The 24,877-nt window shown below is 44.2% G+C and overlaps 1 protein-coding gene across 2 annotated transcripts in view; it reads right to left on the bottom strand.

Annotated features, from left to right (window-relative positions):
* Positions 1 to 21,068, bottom strand: part of PRDM11 (PR/SET domain 11) — a 57,428-nt gene extending 36,360 nt beyond the window's left edge. The window contains exons 1-2 of one of the 2 annotated variants that reach the window (XM_073604170.1): positions 20,883 to 21,068; positions 4,491 to 4,612 (exon numbers count right to left, since the gene is read on the bottom strand). In XM_073604170.1, the coding sequence (XP_073460271.1) occupies positions 4,491 to 4,606 (116 nt within the window). In that variant the 5' untranslated portion in view covers positions 4,607 to 4,612; positions 20,883 to 21,068. The remainder of the gene's footprint in view (positions 1 to 4,490; positions 4,613 to 20,882) is intronic. The other variant, XM_073604169.1, reaches the window with a different exon arrangement.
* Positions 21,069 to 24,877: the final 3,809 nt, after the last annotated feature.

Genomic DNA, 24,877 nt, shown 5'->3' with positions numbered 1-24,877 from the left:
AAACAGAAATACATTTAACAGTTACAACCATTGAAACCTGTCAGTCAATTCTCTTTCTTGTCTTTAAAGTGATACTAAAGTCTTTTTTTTTTGTTTAAAAATAACAAACATGTTATACTTACCTCCTCTCTGCAGTCGGTTTTACACAGAGCAGCCTGGATCCTCCTCTTCTCGGGTCCCTTGCCGGCGCTCCTAGCCCCTCCCTCCTGCCCTCACAGGAAGGAGCTTTCTATGGGGGCACCCGAGCCGAGTCCCAGCTCCCTGTGTCCATTTAGACACAAAGCTGCGGTTTGGCCCCGCCCCCTCCCCCTCATTGGCTCACTCACTTTGACAGCAGCGGGAGCCAATGGTGCCTCCCTGCTGTCTCAGCCATTTAGGAGGGAAAGTAACGGACGGACGAGGCTCTCGTGCAACATTGCTGGATCGAGATGGGGCTCAGGTAAGTATTAGGGGGGCTGAGAGGGGCTGCTGCACACAGAAGGTTTTTTTATCTTAATGCACAGAATGCATTAGGATTAAAAAAAAAACTTCTGACTTCAGAATTTCGGCAATCTTCTTTAGACTCCGTGTTTGTTTTCGGTATAACTCGGCGGGAGTCAAGTCATTCCCTGGCCAGCCAATCAAGATGGAGGAAGCTGAGGATAAGATGTAAGCACCAGCGGGGGACCTCGCGGATGTCACATCGGTAGGGCAGAAGTCCCGCAGGACATAATGATTTACAGACAGCAAGGATGGGCCATTTTTTTCTTTGCAGGGATTAAAACCCGGCACATTGCTTAGTAAAACAACACACAGTTAGGCACACATTTAACCCTTTGATCGCCCCTGATGTTACCCCCTTCCGAGCCATGTTATTAGTACAGTGACAGTGTATAATATTAGCACTGATAACTGTATTAGTGTCACTGGTAATGTCAGTTCCACCCATAATCAGTTGCGCTCATAAGTTTACATACCCTGGCAGAATTTATGATTTCTTGGCCATTTTTTAGAGCTGGCAATGCTCTATAGTGTAAAAGTGACCCAAGCGGCTATATAGCCGCCGGATCAGTTTTATACTCGGTGAAAGGTGGTTCCCTCCCACTGCCCTCACGGGGCTCTCCTGTTCCACCGGGGACTTAGGACTGAAGCCATTGGCAGAGATGGCACACCGTAGAGATGAAGGAGGATCTTCCGTTCCCCAGAAGGGAAGAGGATATTGCCACCTCCGGTGTGTTGTTCACGGTCTCGGCTTGATGAAATGCTTAGAGGACAGAGGAAAGACAGATCTCTCAGTAAAGAGTACCTGTCACTGCCTATGCTATCACAAGGGATGTTGTTCATCCCTTGTGATAGTAATAAAGTTTTATAAATACAGTGTCATTTTTTTTTTTAATCAAATAAGTAATAAAAAAAAAAAAAAATGTAATGCGGTATGAATATTAAGGGGAACCCCGAACCAAAATAAAAAAAAAATAAAAAATTGTGTGGAGGTCCCCCCAAATTCCATACCAGGCCCTTCGGGTCTGATATGGAAATTAAGTGTAACCCTGCGCCAATTTTTTTTTAAAAAATGGTGTGGGGTACCCCCAAAATCCATACCAGACCTGATTTTAAGGGGAATCGTGCACCAAAATGTTAAAAAAATGGTGTAGGCCCCCCCCCCCCCAAAATCCATACCAGACCCTTATCCGAGCACGCAACCTGCCAAGCAGGAAAAGAGGGAGGATGTGAGAGCGCCCCCCCTCCTGAACTGTACCAGGCCACATGCCCTCAACATGGGAAGGGTGCTTTGGGGTAGCCCCCAAAGCACCTTGTCCCCATGTTGATGGGGACAAGGGCCTCATCCCCACAACCCTTGCCAGTGGTTGTGGGGGTCTGCGGGTGGGGGGCTTATCGGAATCTGGAAGCCCCCTTTAACAAGGGGACCCACAGATCCTGCCCCCCCCCCTTGTGAAATGGTAAATGTACCCCACCATTTCACAAACAAAGTGTCAAAATGTTAAAAAAGACAAGACACAGCTTGGGGACAAGTCCTTTATTAAAAAATAAAAATGTCCCACGATGTCCATTCATCTGCTTATATTGCTCCGCCGACGGACCGAGAAAAAAAAAAAATCCGCCACCGATCCTCCTCTATGGGAGGCTCCCGCCGTGTGACGCTTCTTCGCTGATGACAGTTCTTACATAACTGAGGGCGGGGCCACCCAGTGACGTCCCAGGTGACCCTGTTCCCTCTGATGCCACGGGGACCTCCCCATGGTGTCAGAGGGGGCAGGCCACCTGGTTACGTGCATATAAGCCTTTAAAATGAGCACTTTTGATTTTTCATGTTAGTGTCCCATAGACTTTAATGGTGTTCCGGCAGCTTTCGAATTTGCCCTGAACAACGCATATTGTTCGAAATTCGCAGAACATCCGAACAACCAAAGTTCGGCCCAAACTTATGCTCGGGCCGAACTATTCGCCCGTCCCTAATTTTTACATGTATGTGAGAAATGTCAACATTGGCTTGAGCAGCAAGTGGTTAAAGTATGATAATCTGCAATATATTATTTAGGGCCGAAACAACTAATCGATTAATCAGCAATCAAGATCGATTATTCGGTCAGCCGATTAGTTGGCCTGCATACAGAATGCATTATTTGTTTACATATAAGGAAATATAGTGCAGCACACATACAGCTCAGTACACCATCCATACATGTTAGTAAGCACCTGAGAACTTGTGAATGTGCGAGAAGCAATGCCTCATGGGACATGTAGTCCTGGGCAGGAAGTGAGGGGTTCTAAAGGCAGAAGTTTTTTTTTTTCCCTTGCTATAGGGGCGCTCTATATTATACTGTACACTGTATGAAAATTCCTTTGACCAAGAAGTTTTCTATTCTGCGCCTTAGTTTTCACCCACAGTGATGGAAAAATTCAAACATCGATTTGACCCCACTGATTAGAAAAAACGAACAAATGTTCTTAAATTTTTATTTTTTTTTGAAGGAAGACATTGTTTTTGTATGCCTGGCATAAGTGACAGCAAGGGCAGGTATCTTTTATCATCTGCCTATGACAAGGGAGTCTGTCATACATATTATATTACAGTTCTGTCTGAAAAACAGACAAGGATATCATTCAGATATCCTTGTTTGCAGCCGGCCATTCTGTGCACCATAAAAATGATCATAGCGGCAGTTCTGCCGCTTGATCGTTCTAACAGGCGACGGGAGGAGACATCCCCTCCCCCCTCCCGCAGCCATCCAGTGCTTCTCTGGGCTCTCCCGTGCCATTAGGGATCCGGAGAATGAATTGGCTGCCGCTAGATGACGACCATAGAGATGACCGGTGACCATATGGTCACCGGTCATCTCTATGACCGTCGGAGGCCCGGACGCGGCGTTATGACGTCACGTCCGGGCCGTGGATGTAAACAAAGCCGCGGCTGGTAAGCATGAGATTGTGGATTTTTTTTTTCTGATCTCATGCTTTCCAGTCTGGAGGACAGGTCCTCTCTCCATAAAGAGGACCTGTCACGAATGATTCCTATTACAAGGGATGTTTACATTCCTTGTAATAGGAATAAAAGTGATCCAAAAAAAATGTTGTAAAAAAGTAAAAATAAAAAAAATAAAGTAAAATTAAAAGAAAAAAAATTGAAAAAGCCCCTGTCCCCGGTAGCTCGCGCTTAGAAGCGAACGCACACATTAGTCCCCCCCACATATGTAAACGCCGTTCAAACCACGCGTGAGGTTTCGCCGCATGCGTTAGAGGCGCGAGCAACAATTCTAGCACTAGACCTCCCCTGTAACTCTAAATATGTAACCTGTAAAAAATTTTAAAGCGTCGCCTCTGGATATTTTTAAGTACTGAAGTTTGGCGCCATTCCATGAGTGTGCGCAATTTTAAAGCGTGACATGTTGGGTATCTATTTACTCGGCGTAACATCGTCTTTCACATTATATCAAAAAATTGGGCTAACTTTACTTTTCGGTTATTTTTTAAATCATAAAATTGTTTGTTTTTTTTAAAAACACGTTTGAAAAATTGTTGCGCAAATACAGTGCGAGATAAAAAGTTGCAATGACCGCTATACTATTCCCTAGGGTGTCTGTTATATATATATTTTTTTTAACAGACACCCTAGGGAATAGTATAGCGGTCATTGCAACTTTTTATCTCGCACTTATATATATATATATATAATGTTTGGGGGTTCTGAGTAATTTTCTAGCCAAAAAAAAATTATGATATTTACATGTAGGAGAGGAGTGCCAGAATAGGCATAGGCCCCGTATGGAAGTGGTTAACTAAATTATACACCACACTTTTGTTTTATTATCCGATTAATGGAAACAATAATCGGCCAGCTAATCAATTATGAAAATAATCGTTAGTTGCAGCCCTAAATATATTACTATATTTTTTTTTTTTTGGAGTTTAATACCAATTTAAGGCCATTTCCACTGTAGTCAGATAAACTAAAAAAAAAAAAAAAAAACTTCTTTTACAGGCAGGCTTACCATTGCTGGCTATAAGTGCGCTCTTCAGCTGGGGTCCCCACTTCGGACTTCACCCTCATGATTTCCCCCAGGTTGGGGTTGTGCGCCACCCGGCACTCCTTGGCACTTTCACTCATGGTGACCTAAAAGAACAGAACAGTATAAGTCAGCCCACAAAATCATGGTATTTGTAATATTGCAAATATCACATAGTAAAGGTTGGGGGGGGGTTACAGTGTGCAGAGGCATAAATGCTACTAAAATGATCATTTGTCATCCCATTACTTTCATACATCACCACCATACCGCAGTAGGTTAGTATTGTCATGCAGACATTGTGTACGGTCAATGAACCAGACATGGAGAGGGGTTACCGCTAAAGTCTGGTATGTGACATGTAGCAGCAAGGCCCGGTTTTCCTCTCCACAAAGCCCAGGAATGCAGCTTTAGGCTTCTCCCCACCAACGACAGTTCTCAACTTGCTCCTCTGCACTTCCAAGTCTTCTGTAGGCCTGGTTAACACCGGGGTGACCGCAACCGCCGGAAACAAAAAGCATTTCTCTTCTCTACAGACTACGGCACAGCATTCCGCCAAGAATCCTAAAAACACCAGACAAGGGAAGACGTGCCTCAAACCGATCTGTCACCAACAACAGCGCACACGCATGCACGGCAGTTCCCCAATTTAAAGGATAGTTTGCTAAAGCCCTATACAGTAAAACCTTGGATTGCGAGCATAATTCGTTCCAGAAACATGCTTCTAGAGCTGCACGATTCTGGCCAAAATGAGAATCACGTTTTTTTTTTTTTTTTGCTTAGAATAAAAAGATCACAATTCTTTCAAGATTCTCGCGGCGTAAAATCTTTCACATTATACAAAAAAAAAAATTGGGCTAACTTTACTGGTTATTTTTTTTTTTTTTTTATTATTCATTAAAGTGTAATTTTTTTCCCAAAAAATTGCATTTGAACGACTGCTGCGCAAATAAAGTGTGACATAAAATATTGCAACAACCACCATTTTATTCTCTAGGGTCTCTACTAAAAAATATACAGTGGGGACGGAAAGTATTCAGACCCCCTTAAATTTTTCACTCTTTGTTATATTGCAGCCATTTGCTAAAATCATTTAAGTTCATTTTTTTCCTCATTAATGTACACACAGCACCCCATATTGACAGAAAAACACAGAATTGTTGACATTTTTGCAGATTTATTTAAAAAGAAAAACTGAAATATCACATGGTCCTAAGTATTCAGACCCTTTGCTGTGACACTCATATATATAACTCAGGTGCTGTCCATTTCTTCTGATCATCCTTGAGATGGTTCTACATCTTCATTTGAGTCCAGCTGTGTTTGATTATACTGATTGGACTTGATTAGGAAAGCCACACACCTGTCTATATAAGACCTTACAGCTCACAGTGCATGTCAGAGCAAATGAGAATCATAAGGTCAAAAGGAACTGCCTGAAGAGCTCAGAGACAGAATTGTGGCAAGGCACAGATCTGGCCAAGGTTACAAAAAAATGTCTGCTGCACTTAAGGATCCTAAGAGCACAGTGGCCTCCATAATCCTTAAATGGAAGATGTTTGGGATGACCAGAACCCTTCCTAGAGCTGGCCGTCCGGCCAAACTGAGCTATCAGGGGAGAAGAGCCTTGGTGAGAGCGGTAAAGAAGAACCCAAAGATCACTGTGGCTGAGCTCCAGAGATGCAGTCGGGAGATGGGAGAAAGTTGTAGAAAGTCAACCATCACTGCAGCCCTCCACCAGTCGGGGCTTTATGGCAGAGTGACCCGACGGAAGCCTCTCCTCAGTGCAAGACACATGAAAGCCGCATGGAGTTTTCTAAAAAACACCTGAAGGACTCCAAGATGGTGAGAAATAAGATTCTTTGGTCTGATGAGACCAAGATAGAACTTTTTGGCCTTAATTCTAAGCGGTATGTGTGGAGAAAACCAGGCACTGCTCATCACCTGTCCAATACAGTCCCAACAGTGAAGCATGGTGGTGGCAGCATCATGCTGTGAGGGTGTTTTTCAGCTGCAGGGACAGGACGACTGGTTGCAATCGAGGGAAAGATGAATGCGGCCAAGTACAGGGATATCCTGGACGAAAACCTTCTCCAGAGTGCTCAGGACCTCAGACTGGGCTGAAGGTTTACCTTCCAACAAGACAATGACCCTAAGCACACAGCTAAAATAACGAAGGAGTGGCTTCACAACAACTCCGTGACTGTTCTTGAATGGCCCAGCCAGAGCCCTGACTTAAACCCAATTGAGCATCTCTGGAGAGACCTAAAAATGGCCGTCCACCAACGTTTACCATCCAACCTGACAGAACTGGAGAGGATCTGCAAGGAGGAATGGCAGAGGATCCCCAAATCCAGGTGTGAAAAACTTGTTGCATCTTTCCCAAAAAGACTCATGGCTGTATTAGATCAAAAGGGGCTTCTACTAAATACTGAGCAAAGGGTCTGAATACTTAGGACCATGTGATATTTCAGTTTTTCTTTTCTAATAAATCTGCAAAAATGTCAACAATTCTGTGTTTTTCTGTCAATATGGGGTGCTGTGTGTACATTAATGAGGGAAAAAAATGAACTTAAATGATTTTAGCAAATGGCTGCAATATAACAAAGAGTGAAAAATTTAAGGGGGTCTGAATACTTTCCGTCCCCACTGTATATAATGTTTGGGGGTTCTAAGTAGAGATGCACCGATAACATTTTTTTTTTTTACAATGAGTACAAGTACCGATACTTTTTTTTTTAGTACTCGCCGATACCAACCGCAACTGTTTTGTTTTATCTTCAGTTGTCTGCAATGGTACAAAAGCATTGAAAAGTTATTTACAAATGAAATAAATAGATTTTTTTTTTTAATTTAGCACTTGTGAAATGTGTAAATATATATTAATATATATGTGTAAAAATATTCACTAACAAAGCAAACAAAAAAAAAAAGTTTTAATTGTTTATCGTTTATAAAATAGACGTGAACAAATGAAAAAAAGCAGGAAAATAATAATTAAATGGAGGAGAACAAGCGCTGCGTAAACTGTTGGCGCTATATAAATCCTGAATAATAATAATAATAATAATAATAATATGGAGTTAATTAAGGCTGATTAGAGTAAATTAAGGGTTATTAAGGGGTTAAACAGAGGAACATTTGTTCATCCCTTTGATCTGCAGATGAAGAAACAGAAATATACAAAAAGAAACAATGTTTTTTTTTTTTATTTCAGTGTTTTAGGGCTGAGCAATGTTGTTAATAAACATTGCCAGTGTTTCGTCGCATATGGCGACCCATCACATTTGGCTACCCGCTGGACTGCGCAATGCGCGCCGCCGCCATATGCGTTTCAACACTGTGGCGATCTGCGCTTGTGCAGAATTTTGTGTCCACACCCCTGAGTCCATGTTCAAGCCCCCACCATCCAAGTGGACATAGGGTTAGATTATAATTACGCCAAGCTAAGCGTGGCGAGCGAAGCGAGCCCGCAAGGGGCCCTGTGGCAAACTGGTGTCTTACAACAGTGTTAGAATGCATATGGCGGCGTCGCGCATGCGCACTCCAGCGGGTAGCAAAATTTGATGGGTAGCCGAATGTGACGAAACACCGGCTGCTTTATTTTTTTTTTTTTTCTTGACAGCTGCAAATTACCGGACTTCCTTAATTTTGGGGAGACCCACCGACAGCTCAAAGAACCGAGCCTGAAAGTATCGGTTTCAGGTATCGGTGCATTTGCACGAGTACCAATACCTGTGCAAATACTCGGTATCGGTACCGACACTAGTATCAGTGCAGCCCTAAGTAAAACCTTGGATTGCGAGCATAATTCATTCCAGAAACATGCTTGTAATCCAAAGTACTCAAATGGAAACTCAAATGATTCGTTCCACAACCATTTATTTATAAGTCCTTCAGTTTATAGTCCATATAAAAAGATTATAGCAATGTGACCAGGTTGTGTAACCATAAAATGTCCATCCAGAAATGGAAGCCTCCACAAGGGGATTAGAAGCAAAATCTATCAGGAGCTCCAGAGTATAAAAGAGAAGAGAGGTGCCTCTAAGTGTAGCAATATGTTTCTAAATGTACCTTCATTAACCACTTCCTGCCTGGCCTATAGCAGAATGACGGCCGGCTGGAGGTTCTGTTATCCAGACTGGGCGTCATATGACGTCCTGCAGGTTAACAGCCTCCGCGCGCATCGCGGCGATCGGTGGTGCGGTGTGTCAGTCTGACACACCACTGCACTGATCTTGATAAAAAGCCTCCGATGGAGGCTCCTTACCATGTGATCAGCCATGTCAAATCACAGCTGATCAGGATGCAAACAGGAAGAGCCGTTGATCGGCTTTTCCTCACTCGGCGGCTCTCCTGACGGGGGGGGGGGGGGTCTGTGCTGATTGTTTATCAGCGCAGCCCCCCCTTGTATCCTGCCCAGGACCACCAGGATGGCCATCCACACTGGACCACCAGGTATGCCCCCCCTAGACCACCAGGGAACTCCAGGTAGGAAAATTTTCATTGAAATACACTATATTGTATTGGGAGTCCTGCCATTACACAGCCACGAACTTGAATGACATCCCAATCTTAGTCCGTAGGGTTCAATATTGAGTTGGCCCACCCTTTGCAGCTATAACAGCTTCAACTCTTCTGGGAAGGCTGTCCACAAGGTTTAGGAGTGTGTCTATGGGAATGTTTGACCATTCTTCCAGAAGAGCATTTGTGAGATCAAGCACTGATGTTGGATGGGAAGGCCTGGCTCGCTGTCTCCGCTCTAATTCATCCCAAAGATGTTCTATCGGGTTGAGTTCAGGACTCCACCCTAAACTCGCTCATTCATGTCTTTATGGACCTTGCTTTGTGCACTGGTCCAAATCATTTGGTGGAGGGGGGATTATTTTTCAGGGGTTGGACTTGGCCCCTTAGTTCCAGTGAAGGGAACATTTAAGGTGTCATCATACCAAGACATTTTGGACAATTTCATGCTCCCAACTTCGTGGGAACAGTTTGGGGATGGCCCCTTCCTGTTCCAACATGACTGCACAAAGCAAGGCCCATGGGGGTCCCGTGGGGGGGGGGGGCACTTGATGAAGAGGAAGGGCCAGGAGTGCTGGCGGGGGATCCCAAAAGAAGAGGACTGGGGCTGCTTTATGCAAAACGACTGCATAGAGCAGGTAGTATGACATGTTTATTTGTATGTAAAAAAAAAAAAAAAAAAACACAAGGGTTTACAACCCCTTTAAACGCTGACAAATTATTCCTAGTTTAGAACATCATCTCTTCTGGTTATAATTAGTCCTCCTAGTATAAGGGATTCCAGCCATAGAGCCTACATTGTTCATCGACAATGAAGAGACACCTCTGCCATCAAAGACAATAGAAAAAAAAAAAAGTTTTGAGTTTAGCTCGGAGTTCTGTATCACGTAACTTCCTCTCAGTTTACACATCTGAACTCACCACATACGGTTTCCTTTCTAGGACTATCTAGGCCGCTTCAACCTCTCAGGGTTTACCACATCACTAAACTCCGCACCTCCAGAGACCAGATCCGGTGAGCCAACTCGAAAACTGAACTCCACACAGCTAAACACACAAATGAAATACATTTATGATGAGATGTTTTATTTTCCGCAAGATTTGTGTTTCTCTCCATCCAGTCTTTGTAGTTACACAGATGAACCCTGTCGAGCAGAGCGCAGGAAACCTGAGTTTTCCCTGCTGCAGGCCTTCACCCTCCCTCAGCCTGTGACTGGACAGTGAAAGAGAAGCAGCACTCCACTGATGAGCTCATCTCTCTGATTTCTCTCCTCGCCAGCATGTTTGTATCCTGCAACATAACTGATTGGCTCCTTGTGCTGCTTCTCTCTGCTCTAGTATGTGTCTCTGCTGCACAAGAGAGAGACTGATTCTAGGCCATATTTAGGTACTTACTTTAAAAAGTATTTAAAGCTGAACTCCAGGTACAGTGCATCCAAAAAGTATTCACAGTGCTTCACTTTTTCCACAATTTGTTATGTTACAGCCTTATTCCAAAATGTATTAAATTCATTATTTTCCTCAAAATTCTACAAACAATCTCCCATAATGACAACGTGAAAGAAGTTTGTCTGAAATCTTTGCAAATGTATTAAAAATAAAATAAATATCCCATGTACATAAGTATTCACAGCCTTTGCCATGACACTCAAAACTGAGCTCAGGTGCCTCCTGTTTCCACTGATCATCCTTGAGATATTTCTACAACTTGATTGGAGTCCACCTGTGGTAAATTCAGTTGATTGGACATAATTTGGAAAGGCACACACCTGTCTATATAAGGTCCCACAGCCAACCAAGCCATGAAGTCCAAGGAATTGTCTGCAGACCTCCAAGACAGGATTGTATCCAGGCACAGATCTGGGGAAGGGTACAGAATAATTTCTGTAGCATTGAAGGTCCCAATGAGCACAATGGTCTTCATCATCCATAAATGGAAGAAGTTTGGAACCACCAGGACCCTTCCTAGAGTGGGCCGCCTGGCCAAACTGAGCGATCAGGGTAGAAGGACCTTAGTCAGGGAGGTGACCAAGAACCCGATGGTCACTTTGATAGAGCTCCAGTGTTTCTATATAGAGAGAGGAGAACCTTCCAAAAGAGCAACCATCTCTGCAGCACTCCACCCATCAGGTCTGTATGGTAGAGTGGCCAGACGGAAGCCACTCCTCAGTAAAAGGCACATGACAGCCTGCCTGGAGTTTGCCAAAAGGCACCTGAAGGACCCTCAGACCATGAGAAACAAAATTCTCTGGTCTGATGAAACAAAGATTGAACTCTTTGGCCTGAATAGCAAACGTCATGTCTGGAAGAAACCAGGCACCGCTCATCACCTGGCCAATACCATCCCTACAGTGAATCATGGTGGTGGAAGCATCATGCTGTGGGGATGTTTCTTAGCAACAGGAACTGGGAGACTAGTCTGGATTGAGGGAAAGATGAATGCAGCAATGTACAGAGACAATTGTGAGGAAAACCTGCTCCAGAGCGCTCTGGACCTCAGACTGGGGGTGAAGGTTCATCTTCCAACAGGACAACGACCCTAAGAACACAGCCAAGATAACAAAGGAGTGGCTACTGGACAACTCTGTGAATGTCTGTGAGTGGCCCAGCCAGAGCCCAGACTGGAACCCGATTGAACATCTCTGGAGAGATCTGAAAATGACTGTGCACCGACACCCCCCCATCCAACCTGATGGAGCTTGAGTGGTCCTGCAAAGAAGAATGGGGGAAACTGACCAAAAATAGGTGTGCCAACCTTGTAGCATCATACTCAAAAAGACTTGAGGCTGTAATTGGTGACAAAGGAGCTTCAACAAAGTATTGAGCAAAGGCTGTGAATACTTATGTACATGGGATTTTTTTTTATTTTTTATTTTTAATAAATTTGCAAAGATTTAAAAAACAAACTTCTTTCACGTTTCATTATGGGTTATTTGAGGAAAATATTGAATTTAATCCATTTTGGAATAAGGCCGTAACATAACAAAATGTTGAAAAAGTGAAGCGCTATAAAGACTTTCCGGATGCACTGTAGATTTAAAAGCACAAGTGGAGGCAGCTCCATAATCATTAATACATTATTAAAAAGATTTTTTTAAATGGAAGTACCTGCATTTCACCTGGTATTAGCTTCTTGCAGTCACTTTACAGCAGGGCTAGAGTGTGATCGACAGAAGCAGTACAAGTAACTAACAAGTTCATGACATTGACATTGCTGTAAAAATAGTTAAAATTTAAGCGTCACACCACTGCTAAGAGGTCCAGATACAACTTTATTCCATTAAAGATCAGAGGTGCAATTCAAAAAGTAGCCAAGGCATTTCGGGGGTCTAAGTGCCTCCTTCATCAGGGCTTGGCTGGCAACAATGTGAACAAACCAGAAGTGAACTGGACATACAATGGTAGAGTATCACACAAAAGTCAGTACACCCCTTACATTTTTGTAAATATTTTCTTCTATCTTTTCATGTGACAACACTGAAGAAATGACACTTTGCTACAATGTAAAGTAGTGAGTGTACAGCTTGTATAACAGTGTAAATTTGCTGTCCCCTCAAAATAACTCAACACACAGCCATTAATGTCTAAACTGCTGGCAACAAAAGTGAGTACACCCCTAAGTGAAAATGTCCAAATTGGGTCCAAAGTGTCAATATTTTGTGTGGCCGCCATTATTTTCCAGCACTGCCTTAACCCTCTTGGGCATGGAGGTCACCAGAGCTTCACAGGTTGTCACTGGAGTCCTCTTCCACTCCTCCATGATGACATCACAGAGCTGGTGGATGTTAGAGACCTTGCGCTCCTCTACCTTCCGTTTGAGGATGTCCCACAGATGATCAATAGGATTTAGGTCTGGAGACATGCTTGGCCAGTCCATCACCTTTACCCTCAGCTTCTTTAGCAAGGCAGTGGTCGTCTTGGAGGTGTGTTTGGGGTCATTATCATGTTGGAATACTGCCCTGCGGCCCAGTCTCTGAAGGGAGGGGATCATGCTCTGCTTCAGTATGTCACAGTACATGTTGGCATTCATGGTTCCCTCAATGAACTGTAGCTCCCCAGTCCCGGCAGCACTTATGCAGCCCCAGACCATGACACTCCCACCACCATGCTTGACTGTAGACAAGACACACTTGTCTTTGTCCTCCTCACCTGGTTGCCCCCACACACGCTTGTCACCATCTGAACCAAATAAGTTTATCTTGGTCTCATCAGACCACAGGACATGGTTCCAGTAATCCATGTCCTTAGTCTGCTTGTCTTCAGCAAACTGTTTGCAGGCTTTCTTGTGCATCATCTTTAGAAGAGGCTTCCTTCTGGGATGACAGCCATGCAGACCAGTTTGATGCTGTGTGCGGCGTATGGTCTGAGGACTGACAGGCTGACCCCCCACCCCTTCAACCTCTGCAGCAATGCTGGCAGCACTCATACGTCTATTTCCCAAAGACAACCTCTGGATATGACGCTGAGCACGTGACCTCAACTTCTTTGGTGGACCATGGTGAGGCCTGTTCTGAGTGGAACCTGTCCTGTTAAACCGCTGTATGGTCTTGGCCACCGTGCTGCAGCTCAGTTTCAGGGTCTTGGAAATCTTCTTATAGCCTAGGCCATCTTTATGTAGAGCAAGAATTCTTTTTTTTCAGATCCTCAGAGAGTTCTGTGCCATGAGGTGCCATGCTGAACTTCCAGTGACCAGTATGAGAGAGTGGGAGCGATAACACCAAATTTAACACACCTGCTCCCCATTCACACCTGAGACCTTGTAACACTAACGAGTCACATGACACCGGGGAAGGAAAATGGCTAATTGGGCCCAAGTTGTACATTTTCACGTAGGGGTGTACTCACTTTTGTGGCCAGCGGTTTAGACATTAATGGCTGTGTGTTGAGTTATTTTGAGGGGACAGCAAATTTACACTGTTATACAAGCTGTACACTCATTACTTTACATTGTAGCAAAGTGTCATTTCTTCAGTGTTGTCACATGAAAAGATAGAAGAAAATATTTACAAAAATGTGAGGGGTGTACTTACTTTTGTGAGATACTGTATATATGCATGCTGACATCAGGAGAGAGGAGAGCGATCAAGTGATGAGCTTACTGGGCTGCTTCACCTTTCGCTCCCCAGTCACAGGTTGAGGGTGAGTCAAGGACAACCTGGGCTCAGAGGAAGTAGGTTGAGTGGTGCTGCCCATTGGACTGAGGACATCTAATAGATTTTAGGATTGAAGATGAATGGTTTTGTTATTTTTAGGCTATAAAAAAGAAAATATGTGTATGCCTGGTGTTTAGCCAAGCCTCAGAGAGACATACAAAAAGCTTTCATAGCCAATTTCCTTATGAGACTGCTAGCCCCCTGCCCTGTCAATAAAGGGAGTTAATAAATAAATGGAAAATACCGCTTTATGGCCACTAGATGGAGCTGATGGAAGCACAGGAAATAAATAGATACAACAATTAAGGAATTAGTACAATAATGGAAGATGCTACAATATGGCCACTAGATGGAGCTGGGGGAATTATAGGGCATACAAATATCTTAGTAATAAGAGATACAATGTAACAATTCTAGAGAACACTGGAGGGAATAAGTACATACATTGAAAATATTGCAATATGGCCACTAGATGGAGCTGTGGAAATCATGTGGAATAAATAGATCTTCGTAAGAGGAGATACAATGTAACAGTTCTAAAGAACACTGGAGGGAATACATAAAAAAAATGGAAAATACATTATGGCCACTAGATGGAGCTGAGGGAATCATAGAGAATAAATAGATCTTAGTAAGAGGAGTTACAATGTAACAATTCTAGAGAACGCTGGAGGGAATTAGTTAAATGAATGGAAAATATTGCAATATGGCCACTAGATGGAGCTGAGGGAATCACAGGGAATTAAAACGGAAGTAAAGGCAACTTTTTGAAAATGTGATGACAGGCAGAGTATTTATGACAGAAGACACCCTACTGGTCTCTTCTGCCATAAATGAATCCTTTTGCCTGTCAGCCGTCATGTACACTGAGATGCGCATGCGCAGCTTAGTCATTTCCAGCCCTGATCTGTGCCGCGGCAATGTGACTCCCGTGCGCATGCGCAGGAGTGACATCATCACGGCCTGGCCTATCAAACGATTAAAGGCACGGAACCCCAAAGTGAGGCCGGGAGAAGATGAGAGATGATGGAAGCGCCGGGGGCCAGCTGGATCGATCCCACCGCAGCGCTGGAGGGCACCTTCTGACAGGCAAGTCTGTCATAATATGCTGAGTATACTAGCACATTATGACATAACCCATCTGGGGGGGCCCCAAAATAAAAATGATATAGCGGAGTTTACAACTGCTTCAATAGATACAATGTAACAATTCTAGAGAACGCTGGAGGGAATTAGTACATGCATGGAAGATAATGCAATATGGCCACTAGATGGAGCTGAGGGAATTATTGGGAAAAAAGAGATCTTAGTAAGAAGAGATACAAGATAACAATTCTATGGAATGCTGGAGGGAGCTAGTATATAAATAAATACAACCATTTCTACTATAGGATCCTTGTATATTTGTAAATTCCCTTCTGTGTTCTCTAGAATAGTTACAATATATCTCCTCTTACAAAGATGTAATTATCCCCCATGATCCTCAGCTCCATCTAGTGGCCATAATGTAGTATTTTCCTGATTCGGTTGTTATGTTTGTTATGAATGAACCTATCTATACTCTTACCCATAATATTTGAAGAACATTCAACCAGATGAGAAATAGCCTAAGAACATTCAACTGTGCCTCATTCTCACAATAGCTGGTTAACTTACATTTTCATTATATATATACACACACATATATATACATATACACACCCCACAGAGTAAAATATGTAATGTGTAGCTGGCTCATTACCAGACATTATATGTATCCTACAGATGTGAATGGGGCTTGACAAGGCATCCTGGGGAGCACGGAGTTGGTGCACACAGTAGTAGACATAACTGCACACTGGCTATGCCTATGACGATCACACAGGATATGAGTATCTCCGATTGTGAGAAGAGGATGTAAAGCAGTATGTGTGACACAGTCTACACTACACACACTATGCCGCGTACCAGCAGGTGTGTGTGCATTGTAGATTGTGGTTTACACAGCAGGGCGTGTAGATACTGTAGTACACAGCAGAGTGTGCATTGTCTATGACATTATGATATTTGAGAATATATGATATTATGATAGTACACGGGAGGGTGAGTAGTGTAGCGTAGTATGTGTAGTACATGGGAGGGTGAGTAGTGTAGATTGTGTAGTACACGGGAGGGTGAGTAGTGTAATATGTGTAGTACACGGGAGGGTGAGTAGTGTAGATTGTGTAGTATACTGGAAGGTGAGTAGTGTAGATTGTGTAGTACACGGGAGGGTGAGTAGTGTAATATGTGTAGTACACGGGAGGGTGAGTAGTGTAGATTGTGTAGTACACGGGAGGGTGAGTAGTGTAGATTGTGTAGTACACGGGAGGGTGAGTAGTGTAATATGTGTAGTACACGGGAGGGTGAGTAGTGTAATATGTGTAGTACACGGGAGGGTGAGTAGTGTAGATTGTGTAGTATATGGGAGGGTGAGTAGTGTAGTATGTGTAGTACACAGGAGGGCGAGTAGTGTAGTATGTGTAGTACACGGCAGGGTGAGTAGTGTAATATGTGTAGTACAGGGGAGGGTGAGTAGTGTAGATTGTTTAGTATACGGGAGGGTGAGTAGTGTAGATTGTGTAGTATGTGGCAGGGTGAGTAGTGCAGATTGTGTAGTACACGGCAGAGTGAGTAGTATAGATTATATAGTACACAGTAGGGTGTGTATTGTATTGGTTGTGTAGTAAACAACAGGGTGGGTGTAGTACAGATTGGGGTAATACACAGCAAGGCGAGTAGGTTGTGTTGTAGCCAGTAGCGTGTGTGTAGTGTATATTTTGTAGTATACAGCAGGGTGTGTAGGTTGTGTGGTGTACACTGAGCAAGGTGTGTAGGTTGTGTAGTATACTGCAGAACGTGTAGTGTATAGTATACAGCAAGGATTGCAGGGTGTGTTGGTTGTAAAGTGTAGATTGTGCAGTGTGTGTGTAGTGTAGGTTGTGTTGTATACAGCAGGGTTTGCAGGGTGTGTAGTGCACAGTACACAGAAGGGTATTTACAGAGTGTACATCGTGTAGGTATGCAAGTTGTGTAGTGTATAGTAGTACAGAGCACAGTGTGTATTGTACATTGTGTAAGTTTGTAGATTGCATAGTGTACATTGTGTAGGGTGTTTGTAGTGCAGGTTGTGTTAGGGTGTACTGTACACAGTGTAGATTTGTAGGGTGCATACTGTACAGTGTATAGGTTTATACGGTGTAAAGTACACAGCAGGGTGTGTATAGTGTACAATATGTGGGTTTTCATGGTGTGTAGGGTGTACTGAACAGTACACAACAAGGTGTATAGGTTGTGAAGTTGTATACTGTGTTGTGTGTGTAAGATGTGTATTTGCACACAGCAGGGTGTGTACACTGTGTGGGTTTGTAGGGTGTGTAAGCTGTGTAGTTGTACAGTACACATTATTAGGGTGTGTAGAATGTGTTGTACTCAGCAGGGTGTATGTAGTGTACATGATGTAGCTTTTGTAGGGTGTGTAGGTTGAGTAGTTGTACACTGTGCAGGGTGAATGTAGTGTACATTGTAGCATGTGTAATGTATAGCTGTACATTGTGTAGGGTGCGTGTAGTGTACAGTTTGTAGCACACAGTAGCAAGTGCGTTTAGGTTGTGCATTGTATAGTACACAAAAGGATGTGCAGGTTGTATACACTATGTATGGTGTATTTCATAGTAAAAACACAGCAGGGTGTGTGGGGGTTGTGTATTGTATTAGACTGTGTAGTGTATGGAAGTGTGCACAGCAGGGTGTGTGCGTCTTGCAATTTATAGGCTGTGTAGTAGTTTGTGCAGGGTGTGTAGGTTGATTAGTGGTACACAGCAGGGTGCACTGTTTTACACTATGCAGGTTATACAGTTCACAGCAGGGTGTGTAGTGTTGTAGAGTCTATAGTATACTATGTAGGGTGTGTATTTGCACAATGTGTGTAGTAGTACATTGTGTAGGGTGTGTAGCACAGTGTGCAGTGTATAGTAGAGTGCATATTTGCGCAGTGTGTAGAAGTAGTAGTACACTGTGTAGGGTGTGCATCTGCAGTGTGTGTAGTAGTAGTAGTACATAAGGATGAGCTCAGGCGTGTTCGCAACCCGCAGGTGTAGAGCCCGCCAGGAAGTCGGCACTGCGGAGCGCTAATCACAGGCAGTGATCTCTGCAGCCGCACATCGGGACAATGTCTCACTGCCTGTGATTAGCGCTCCACAGTGCCGACTTCCTGGCGGGCTCTACACCTGCGGGTTGCGAACACGCCTGAGCTCATCCTTACTTAGTAGTACACTGTGCGAGGTGTCTATCAGTGTGTGTATAGTAGGACACTGGGTGTGTGTGTGGTAGTGATACATGGTGTAGGGTGTGTATTGTGGTGGTAGTAGCACACAGGGTGTGTATTTGCACAGTATGTGTATAGTAGTACACTGTGTAGTAGTTATGTGTGTAGTTTATAGCAACACACAGTGTGTGTAGTAGTACTCTGGGTGTGTATTTGCACAGTGTGTATTGTGTAGTGTATAGTAGTAGTACATAAGGTATGTATGGTTGTGTGTGTAGTACACTGTGTGTGTGTGTGTATTTGCATAGTGTGTATGGTAATACTCTGGGTGTGTGTAGTGTAGTAGTAGTAGTACACAGTGTAGTGGTAGGGTGTGTATTGTGTAGTAGTTATGTGTGTAGTAGTACACTATGTAATAGGGTGTGTAGTAGTAGTAATGCGTGTGTAGTATAGTGCAGTGTAGTTGTAATGCACAGGGTGTGTAGCTGTGTGGGCCGGATGTTGAACAATATAGTAGTAGTACACAGTAGCGTGTGTGTAGATGTGCGGGCTGGATGTTGCATGGTGTGTAGTATAGTAGTAGTACTCTGGATGTGTAGTGTATAATAGTAGTAGTACACAGTGTAGTAGGGTGTATAGTAGTAGTACTGTGGGTATGTAGTGTATAGTAGTAGTACACAGTGTAGTAGGGTGTGTGTAGTAGTACTCTGGGTGTTGGGTGTGTAGTATAGTAGTAGTAGTACTCTGGGTGTGTAGTATAGTAGTAGTAGAAGTACTCTGGGTGTGTGTAGTAGTAGTATTACTCTGGGTGTGTAGTATAGTAGTAGTACTCTGGGTGTGTAGTATAGTAGTGGTATCAGTACTCTGGGCGTGTAGTATAGTAGTATTACTCTGGGTGTGTAGTATAGTAGTAGTAGAAGTACTCTGGGTGTAGTATAGTAGTAGTAGAAGAAGAAGTACTCTGTGTGTGTGTAGTATAGTAGTAGCAGTACTCTGGGTGTGTAGTATAGAGGTAGTAGTAGTATTCTGGGTGTGTGTAGTATAGTGGTAGTAGAAGTACTCTGGGTGTGTGTAGTATAGTAGTAGTAGAAGTACTCTGTGTGTGTAGTATAGTAGTAGCAGTACTCTGGGTGTGTAGTACAGTAGTAGCAGTATTACTCTGGGTGTGTGTAGTATAGTAGTAGTAGAAGTACTCTGTGTGTGTAGTATAGTAGTAGCAGTACTCTGGGTGTGTAGTACAGTAGTAGCAGTATTACTCTGTGTGTGTGTAGTATAGTAGTAGTAGCAGTACTCTGTGTGTGTAGTATAGAGGTAGTAGTATTCTGGGTGTGTGTAGTATAGTGGTAGTAGAAGTACTATGGGTGTGTGTAGTATAGTTGTAGTATAGTGGTAGTAGAAGTATTCTGGGTGTGTATAGTAGTATTACTCTGGGTGTGTGTGTGTGTAGTAGTAGTAGTATAGTAGTAGTATTACTCTGGGTGTGTGTGTGTGTAGTATAGTAGTAGTATTACTCTGGGTGTGTGTGTAGTATAGTAGTAGTAGTATAGTAGTAGTATTACTCTGGGTGTGTGTGTAGTATAGTAGTAGTAGTATAGTAGTAGTATTACTCTGGGTGTGTGTGTAGTATAGTAGTAGTAGTATGGGTCTGGGTGTGTAGTGTAGTAGTAGTAGTATAGTAGTAGTATTACTCTGGGTGTGTGTGTAGTATAGTAGTAGTATTACTCTGGGTGTGTGTGTAGTATAGTAGTAGTAGTATAGTAGTAGTATTACTCTGGGTGTGTGTGTAGTATAGTAGTAGTAGTATTACTCTGGGTGTGTGTGTAGTATAGTAGTAGTAGTATTACTCTGGGTGTGTGTGTAGTATAGTAGTAGTATTACTCTGGGTGTGTGTGTAGTATAGTAGTAGTAGTATGGGTCTGGGTGTGTATGTAGTAGAGCTCTCTGGGCCGGATGTTGCACACACAGCAGGAATATGACACTCTGACCTCACAGGGCCTCTCCAGCTGCACCCTGAGCCCACCTGGCCTGTAACCCCGCCCTTTCCTTCCTCCAGTCCCGCCCATCGCCATAGACCGCTGTGCTAACCTCCCCGCCCCTCCCGCTCCTGATTGGCCGCCTCGCCAGTCAGTCGCGGCTCACGGGCGTGGCCAGCGAGCGATACATTGTAACAAGAGAGAAACAGTGGCGGGCGCGCGCCTGTGTAAGAAGCGATGCGCGCTCCCGCGCCCTACCTGCACCCACATATTACCCCCCTTATTCAGCACCCGGCACCCCCTCCCCTCCCCCTCAGCACCCCGGCTCCGGTCCCTCCGCACAGCCCGGCCTCCCTCCCTCCTTCCCCCGGGTCAGACGGGTGTGGGGCCCGTCACTCGCCCGCCCGGCCAGTCGCCACATTGGCTAGTAGCGGGGACTCACCTCTCGGGGGCCGCTCCCGGCTCGGGGGGGTCCCGGGGTGTCTCCTCCGGGCGGTGCACGGAGCGCTCAGAGCGGCCGGCTCCTCCTCTCCCCTCCGCCACCGCCGCCGCTGCTGCTGCCAGCTGTGACCACCATCTTCTCCCAGCACAGGAAATGACGGAGGAACCGGCGGAGCCGGACCCCCGAGCAACGGGGCCCTCCCCACCCCCGCCCAGACACGGGGGGCCCCTCACCCCGCACACCCAGGGGCCCCTCCTCACCCCATCCCCCCCCCCTGCTAGCCCCTCCGGCATCTGCTTAACCCTTCCCGTGCCGGATCCCAGTGTGACTATGGAGGGTTAACCCCTTGTGTACCGGGCGTGACCCCCTTCCTGTCCTGGAGAAGAGGGGTCACCACCCACATGGTGCCCAATAATCATCACATGACTCCGGACCAAAAATAATTCCATTTAAAGTAGAACTATGGGCTAAAGTTTTTTTTTTTTTTTTTTTTTTGGATGGAGGATTATAACCCCTGTCAGTTTTTTTTTTTTTTTCATCTGTGTCCTCTTCAGGGAGACTTCTCTTCACTTCCTGTCCCACAGCCAAAACAGGAAGTGACGGGAAATCCCTGCAAGTTAACCGCTTGCCCTCCGGAAGGTTTTACCCCCATATATGTGGTTTTTTTTTTTTTTTTTTTTTTTTGAGCACTGCACTACTTTTACAGCTCCATTCACACGCGATCGCCAAATCGCCGCAATTCCGCCCTCGCAAATTGAACAAAAAAGGTCCGGATGGCCGCACTCCAATGAAAACGATTTTTATATTATTATAATAAATCCACGCAGCAAGGGTAAAACCACTGACGCGTTTCTCACCGTTCTAAGCAGGTGCTTATTGATAGCGCTACTTTTACGGCTCCATTCGCACACGATCGGCGGGGCCAAACTGCCGCCATTACGCCTGCAAAATTGAACTGGCTGCAAAACGCAGGGACGCGTTTGCGATGCCGCTACTTCTAATGGCACTGTAAGAAGTAACGGCATCGCAAACGCGTCCCGCATTTTTTGCAGGGGGGGGGGCAGAATCGCCGCGATTCCGCCCACGCGATCGTGTGTGAATAGAGCCTACCTGGTCATGTGACGCTGTACGCAAATAAAATTGATGTCCTTTTTTTTTTTTACCCCAAAAATAGAGTTTTCTTTTGGTGGTATTTGATCACCTTTTTTTTGTGTGTGCTTTAAACAAAACAAAAAAAAAAAAAAGTTACAATTTAAAAAAAATATATATTTTTTTACTTTCTGCTATAAAACACATCCAATAAAAATGTAACAAAAATCAAATCTCTTCATCAATTTAGGCCAATATGTATTCTGCTACATATTTTTGGTCAAAAAAAAAAAAAAAAAAAAATGAAATCCTAAATAAGTGTATATTGATTGGTTTGTGCCTACAAACTATGGGATATATACTGACATTTTTCTTTATTCTTTTTTTTTTTTTTTTTATACTAGCATAGGCATGCACACGGCCTGGGGACACCCTGTGCTGTGCAGAACACCCTACTACCTGGCTGCAGAGAAAGGGATTGAGGAATCTCTGTCCTCAGTCCCTTTTTCTGTCTCAAAGGTGGGAACATCAGAGGTCTGTTTAGACCCCTGATATTTCTCAACCCCGCCCCCATGGGGCTGCTAAAAAAAAAAAAAAAAATTAAAAATATAATAAAATATTTTTTTGTAAAAAATAATAAAAAAAATAAAATTGTAAAACTAAAAAAATGATAAAAAATAAACTACTGAAACCAACCTCTGCCCTACTGCTATATCTATATATATATATATATATACACCCTGTTTCCCCAAAAATAAGACCTAGCGTGATTGTCGGTGATGGCTGCAATATAAGCCCTACCCCCCAAATAAGCCCTAGCGAAAGTCCTCGTAGGTCTTATTTTCAGGGTAGGGCTTATTTTTGGGGAAACAGGGTAGGGCTTATTTGGGGGGGGTAGGGCTTATATTGCAGCCATCACCGACAATCACGCTAGGTCTTATTTTTGGGGAAACAGGGTGTATAGATATATATATATATATATATATATATATATATATACATACACAGTATATATGTACACACACATATGTAAGCTCCTCGAGGGCGGGGACTGATGTGAATGTACAATGTATATGTAAAGCACTGCATAAATTGACGGCGCTATATAAGTACCTGAAATAAATTTTAAAAATTTAAAAAAATATGTGTTTGAGCTTTCGGGGTGCACACCCATATATAATAGTAATGACAGCGATCAGCATCCTATAGCAGGACAGCGATACTGCAGCGGACAGTCAGACACTAACTGACACTTTGTGGGAACCCAGTGACACTAATACAGTGGAACCTCAGATTGCGAGTAACGCGGTTAACAAGCGTTTAGCTAACCGAGCACTGTATTTCTAAAAATCCTAACTCGGTTTGCAAGCAGGATTCAGGCCGAAAGTGGTGTGCAGTACCGCTTTTGGCCTGAGGTGGGGGGGGGGGGGGCCGGAGCAGAGCCGAAATTCACCGATCGGCGCCGTTCAGAAATGCACGGAAAGGCCTGAGGACAGTTCGGCTGACCTCGGCAAACCTCGGAAAGGCTTTACAAGGTTTGCAGAGGTCAGCCGAAGTGTCCCTCGGGCCTTTTCAACCATTTCCGAGGCTCTCCGGTGCCCCCCCCGCCTCTGGCCGCATGTGGTATTGCATCCCATTGAAGTCAATGCGGAACAAATTATTTTCCTTTCCATTGACTTCAATGGGAAAACTCACTTTGATATGCGAGTACATTGGATTACGAGCATACTCCTGGAACGGATTATGCTCGTAATCCGAGGTTCCACTGTACAGGGATCAGTGCTAAAAAAATATACATGTAATATAAATATAACTGTAATGTAAATATAAATGTACTAATGCCACTGGCTGGGAAGAGGTTAAACATCTAGGGCAGCCATTCTCAACCAGGGTTCCTTGGAATCTTAGGGTTCCTCCAAAGGTTGCTAGGGGTTCCTTGAGCTGTGGCTGATTGACCTCCTATCTTAAGATGTCCGCATAGTTCTGGGGTCAACACCACTTGGTAGAGCCAGTTGCATGAAGCTAACAATCTTTTAAGCCATCCGTAGGGATTGCATTTTGACAACCACTGTAAGGGCTGCCTTATTCCGCATGGCCACACATGTAAAGGGCATTTTTCTTTTTTTCAATGACCACCAGTGAGTTTTATTAAGGGTTCCTCAAGACCTGAAAAACATTTTTCAAGGGTTCCTCTGGGGTAAAAAGGTTGAGAAAAACTGATCTAGGGTGATCAAAGGGTTAAATGTGGGCCTGACCAGTATTTATGTGTACTGTGAGGCCCCTTTCACCTCCGTGACATCCAATCCGCTTTGCTCGGTGGGAGAGCTCTCTCCATTGATCAGGCAGATGAACAGGTCCATGTCCCCCTTCCGTTATGCAGAGCGGATACAGACACAGTCCTGCTCTTCTCTTTGGGGCAATCAGATGGAAACAAACTCCCTGTCCGGTTCCATCTGATCCGATCTGCCAGATGGATGTTGTAACAGGACCACCATTCAACTGTTTTTTTTTTTGGCGGACAGAATCGGATGGGATTGGCGGGGAGGTGTCCACTGACGTCCGCCACTCCATAGAAGAGACTGGATGGCCCCGTGAGGTCCGCCTTGAAAACTGACAGGTGACCTGATCGGACAGCCCCTGTGAAAGGGCACTTAGGTGCTTTTACTAAGGGAAGTGATGGATTTTAGTAGAATTCATCCCCCCCATCAGAACGCAACTCTGCCTTATTTACATAGATCCGTTCTGTGTCTCTGCCCAACGAATGGCAGCAGGCGCGCCCTAGGCGGAAATGCAGACTCACGTTTATATAAGTGATTCTGCGCAGGAAGGCTGCCCTGTAGCAGTATATCTGCTATTTAGTGGTTCTAAACTTTAGAACTTTAGGTTCTACGGGTCTCAAACTGGTG

This window comes from Aquarana catesbeiana, linkage group LG11 (assembly GCF_042186555.1).
Source record: "Aquarana catesbeiana isolate 2022-GZ linkage group LG11, ASM4218655v1, whole genome shotgun sequence".
Classification (NCBI taxonomy): Eukaryota; Metazoa; Chordata; class Amphibia; order Anura; family Ranidae; genus Aquarana; species Aquarana catesbeiana.
Note: the sequence above shows the minus strand (reverse complement) of the source record. Positions and strands in the feature narration are given on the sequence as shown.